The sequence below is a fragment of the Cajanus cajan genome, chromosome 10 (genome assembly GCF_000230855.2).
Source record: "Cajanus cajan strain Asha chromosome 10, NIPB_CcT2T_4, whole genome shotgun sequence".
In the NCBI taxonomy this organism is placed as follows: Eukaryota; Viridiplantae; Streptophyta; class Magnoliopsida; order Fabales; family Fabaceae; genus Cajanus; species Cajanus cajan.
The window spans coordinates 52438674-52442883 of record NC_138526.1 but is presented as its reverse complement, the minus strand read 5'-3'; the positions used below and the strand labels follow the sequence as shown (position 1 = coordinate 52442883).

The following is a 4210-nucleotide window of genomic DNA, read 5'->3' as shown; positions in this document are numbered from 1 at the left end:
GAAATAATTAATATTTTAATTTTTATAAATATTTATTATTTATTTTTTTATTTTATTCTCTATATTTTTATAATATTTCATTGAAAACATATTATCATTTTAAATACAACATTAACTTCATATAGGTGATTGGAGAAAAAATAGGTAAACATTAAAAATAAATAGACACATTATTCAATAAATATACATTAATTATCAAGAGTAAAAATGAGAAAAAAAATTAATAAATAAATAACAATGAAAAAAATGATAAATTAAGAGAAAATGAATAAGGTAATAAACAGGAAAAAATGGAAGTAGGGTAAGGGTATTGTAATTAGATTTGGATTAAGAGGAAAGATTGTTGAAGTAAAACAAAAATGTGATTAATTTAGAAGAAAGCAACGAATAAAGTGGGTGTTTGGGGGGGGCAGATTTATCTTAATTTAGGTTTTTCCAGATATTTTGTGGTGTGTTTTCTTATCTATTTTTTTCTGTTGCATGATTGCATCGCATATGAATATCGCATCCCGTGTCACGCGTGATTCAGCTCATAGTCCTCATAAAACCGCGTTCTGGCTATCCAATTCTAACAACATAGCATTTTTCTTCTATTTTTGGCACACGGCCAAAGATCAAGTGGTATATAACACAGGCCCCTTATTCTTTTCTTTGTCCCTCACGCCTCACCCCTGAGTCCCCCTGCATGCGAGCGCGACCATGAAGATCTTCAACCCTTCCAAGTGCTTCCTCCAGAACGTGGTGTGTCCATTCGACACCCTCTTCATTAAAAGGGTGAAGCCCTTCGATCTGGGTCTCTCCCACCTCCACCAATTCCAATTCAAATCCTACAATTGAAACCAACCCACCCACAAAAGGAAACAAAAAACAAGGTAGAAAAGCAAGGAAAAGAGCTAGCGTTGTGGTTGAGTGAGGCGAGATGGATCGGCGATCCAGGAACATCCTCTTCAACAAGTACGAGATAGGGAAGCTTCTGGGGCAGGGGAACTTCGCCAAGGTCTACCACGGCAGAAACCTCAGCACGAACGAGAGCGTGGCCATCAAAGTCATAAAAAAAGAGAGGCTCCAGAAGGAGAGGCTGGTCAAACAGATAAAACGAGAGGTGTCCGTCATGCGCTTGGTTCGTCACCCCCACATCGTCGAGCTCAAAGAGGTCATGGCCAACAAAGCCAAGATATTCATGGTGGTCGAGTACGTCAAAGGAGGTGAACTTTTCGCCAAGGTGGCCAAGGGGAAGATGAAAGAGGATGTGGCCAGGAAATACTTTCAGCAACTCATAAGCGCGGTCGATTTCTGCCACAGCCGCGGCGTCACCCACCGTGATCTAAAGCCGGAGAATCTGCTCCTGGACGAGAACGAAGACCTTAAAGTGACGGACTTCGGGCTGTCGGCGCTGCCGGACCAGCGGAGATCGGACGGGATGCTGGTGACGCCGTGCGGCACGCCGGCCTACGTGGCGCCGGAGGTTCTGAAGAAAAAGGGCTACGATGGGTCGAAGGCTGATATATGGTCATGCGGGGTTATCCTCTTCGCTCTCCTGGCCGGCTATTTACCCTTTCAGGGTGAGAATGTGATGAGAATCTACAGCAAATCCTTCAAAGCGGATTACGCTTTCCCCGACTGGATTTCCCCGGAGGCTAGAAACTTGATCTCAAACCTACTGGTGGTGGATCCCCAGAAGAGGTACTCGATCCCGGACATCATGAAGGACCCGTGGTTTCAATATGGGTTCATGAGGCCCATTGCGTTTTCCATGAAGGAGAGCGCGGTGGAAGGAAACATGGACTTCAGCGGCAACAGCAGCGACAGCAGCAACGAGGAAGAGGAAGGGGAAGGGGAATGGGTGGGGGCCAGCCCTGCTCGACCCTCCTACAACGCCTTCGAGATTATCTCCTCGCTCTCCAACGGCTTTGATCTCAGGAACTTGTTTGAGACTCGCAAGAGGTCGCCCTCCATGTTCATATCCAAGCATTCCGCCTCCGCCCTCATGCCCAAGCTGGAGGCCATCGGGAAAAAGCTCAACTTTAAGGTCACCGGCAAGAAGGACTTCATGGTCAGGATGCAGGGTCCCACCCAGGGGAGGAAGGGCAAGCTCGCCATGACCATCGAGGTCTTCGACCTTGCCCCGGAGGTCGCCGTCGTTGAGTTCTCTAAGTCCGCCGGCGACACCCTCGAGTACATCAAGTTCTGTGAGGACCAGGTCCGACCCTCGCTCCAGGACATCGTCTGGACTTGGCAGGGGGACGCCAATTCCCACCATTAATTCTTCACTCTTAAACACCTCTCCTAAACTTATATCTCTCGTTATTTTTATTACTTCCATTTCTCTCTAATAATCACTCTCCTACACACATTGCTTTCTCTGTTCATCTTGCTTTTCTACTACTTTTGTTTCCGTTAACGCTACCATTTCTCATATATATATATAGCAACCATTCTTCTCTTATGCAAACAAATTACATAATTCAACGCAACATCTGAATCATTACTCTTTGAAAACATAAATATATTTGCATTCGAATCTTATGCACTCCTCCCACTGCCTTTTTAGAATTAATTAATGGTAAATCCATGTTCCTTCCTTGTCTCCAAGGCTTCTCCAATTTATATGCCATAGTAAAAGTGCCTGCTGCCAAACACTTATATTCACCAGTTTCAGTGTTATTTTTCAATGTCTGTTTTTAGAGAATGGGGACATTTTTCATCTACAACCTATAGAAAATAGTTTTATACAGTCATGTAACGATAAATTATGATTAAATATCTCTTTTGGTCCTTTACAATATTTTTTTATTTTAATTTAGTTTCACTTTAATTTTAGGTCTCAATTTGGTCTCCAATAATTTAAATCGTTATAATTTGGGACTTTCGTCTAAATGATTTAAACGGAGTTAACTAGTGGCCGCGTGGATGTCAGGTGGATGCCACGTAGGTGGATCCAAAAATACTTGAATACACTTGGAACCAGAACGGTCCGTTTTGGTTACACACACTATTGGTGTGTAAAATTTGTACCTGGAACGGAACGGGCCGTTCTGGTTACACTATTAGTGTGTAAAATTTGCACCTGGAACGGGCCGTTCCAGGTTCAAAATTAACACACCAATAGTGTAACTAGAACGGGTCGTTCTGGTTTCAGAATGGGCCGTTCTGGTCCAGAATTTCGTGCACAAAAAAACCAAAATACAAAACATTTTAAACACTAGATTTGGTAATATTGTTAATGAGGATTAATAACTTCAATTACTAAACATTTGGACTATACAGTATATCATTAAGGATGATGCAGTGTATCACTAAGGACAATGGTAACAAGTTTTATTTCATTGTTAGTCAAACTGGAGTGAACCACTTACTACCAAATTGACACTATACATTGGATAAAACGAAACAGTGTGTTTCCTTGAAGTTGTAACATCTCAAAATTTATACAAGGGTTAATTATTATTATATTTATGAAAATTATTTTCTTATAGTTATTAATTAATAAAAATGGGTCTTTTATGTGGAATATTTTAGAGATTTTAATACTTGATTATTATGAATGGGAATTATTAAAGGAATTTTTATAATTAAAAATAATAAAAAATATTATTATGGTATTTTGAAGGCTCAGAACGGGTCGTTCCCAAAAGTGGAACGGGCCGTTCCAAATTCTCAAAAAGGCTTGTGTTTGTTGGCCTGGAACGGGCCGTTTCAAAAGTGGAACGGGCCGTTCCAAATTTGTAAAAAGGCTTATTTAGGTTTTTCCAGAACGGGCCGTTCCCAAAGCGAAACGGGCCGTTCCGGAATTCTAAAAATGCCTAGAAAGTGAAGTTGGAAACGAGTCGTTCTACGTATGGTCAATCTATGTAAAATGGGACCCCAAAACGGGCCGTTCTGCTTTTTGAAAACGGGTTGTTCCGATTTTAGAACGGACCGTTCCAGTTTAAAATTTTGCATATATTCGAAGGCTCCGGAACGGGCCGTTCCAGATTCAGTATAGGCCGTTCCGGGTAGCCAGAATGCCTATAAATAGGAGGCAGGGGTGAAAAAAATTATAACTGAGAGAGAAGGTGAAAATCTTAGAGAGAGAAAGAGAAAGAAAGAGAGGGAAAGAGAGGGAAAGAAAGAGGGAGTCTAGAGGGGGCGATTTTGCTCAAGTTTTAGTTCTTGCTTATCTAGGTAAGGGGGAGGAGAACCTTATCTCTTTAAAATTTTATATACTATT

At 41.5% G+C, this 4210-nt stretch overlaps 1 protein-coding gene across 1 annotated transcript; it reads left to right on the top strand.

The window, feature by feature from the left end:
- The first annotated feature begins 528 nt into the window (after positions 1–528).
- Positions 529–2446, top strand: LOC109812644 (CBL-interacting serine/threonine-protein kinase 25). Its single transcript, XM_020376646.3, has one exon. It carries the CDS (start codon positions 920–922, stop codon positions 2261–2263), a length of 1344 nt encoding a protein of 447 aa, XP_020232235.1. The 5' UTR covers positions 529–919; the 3' UTR covers positions 2264–2446.
- The last annotated feature ends 1764 nt before the right edge of the window (positions 2447–4210 follow it).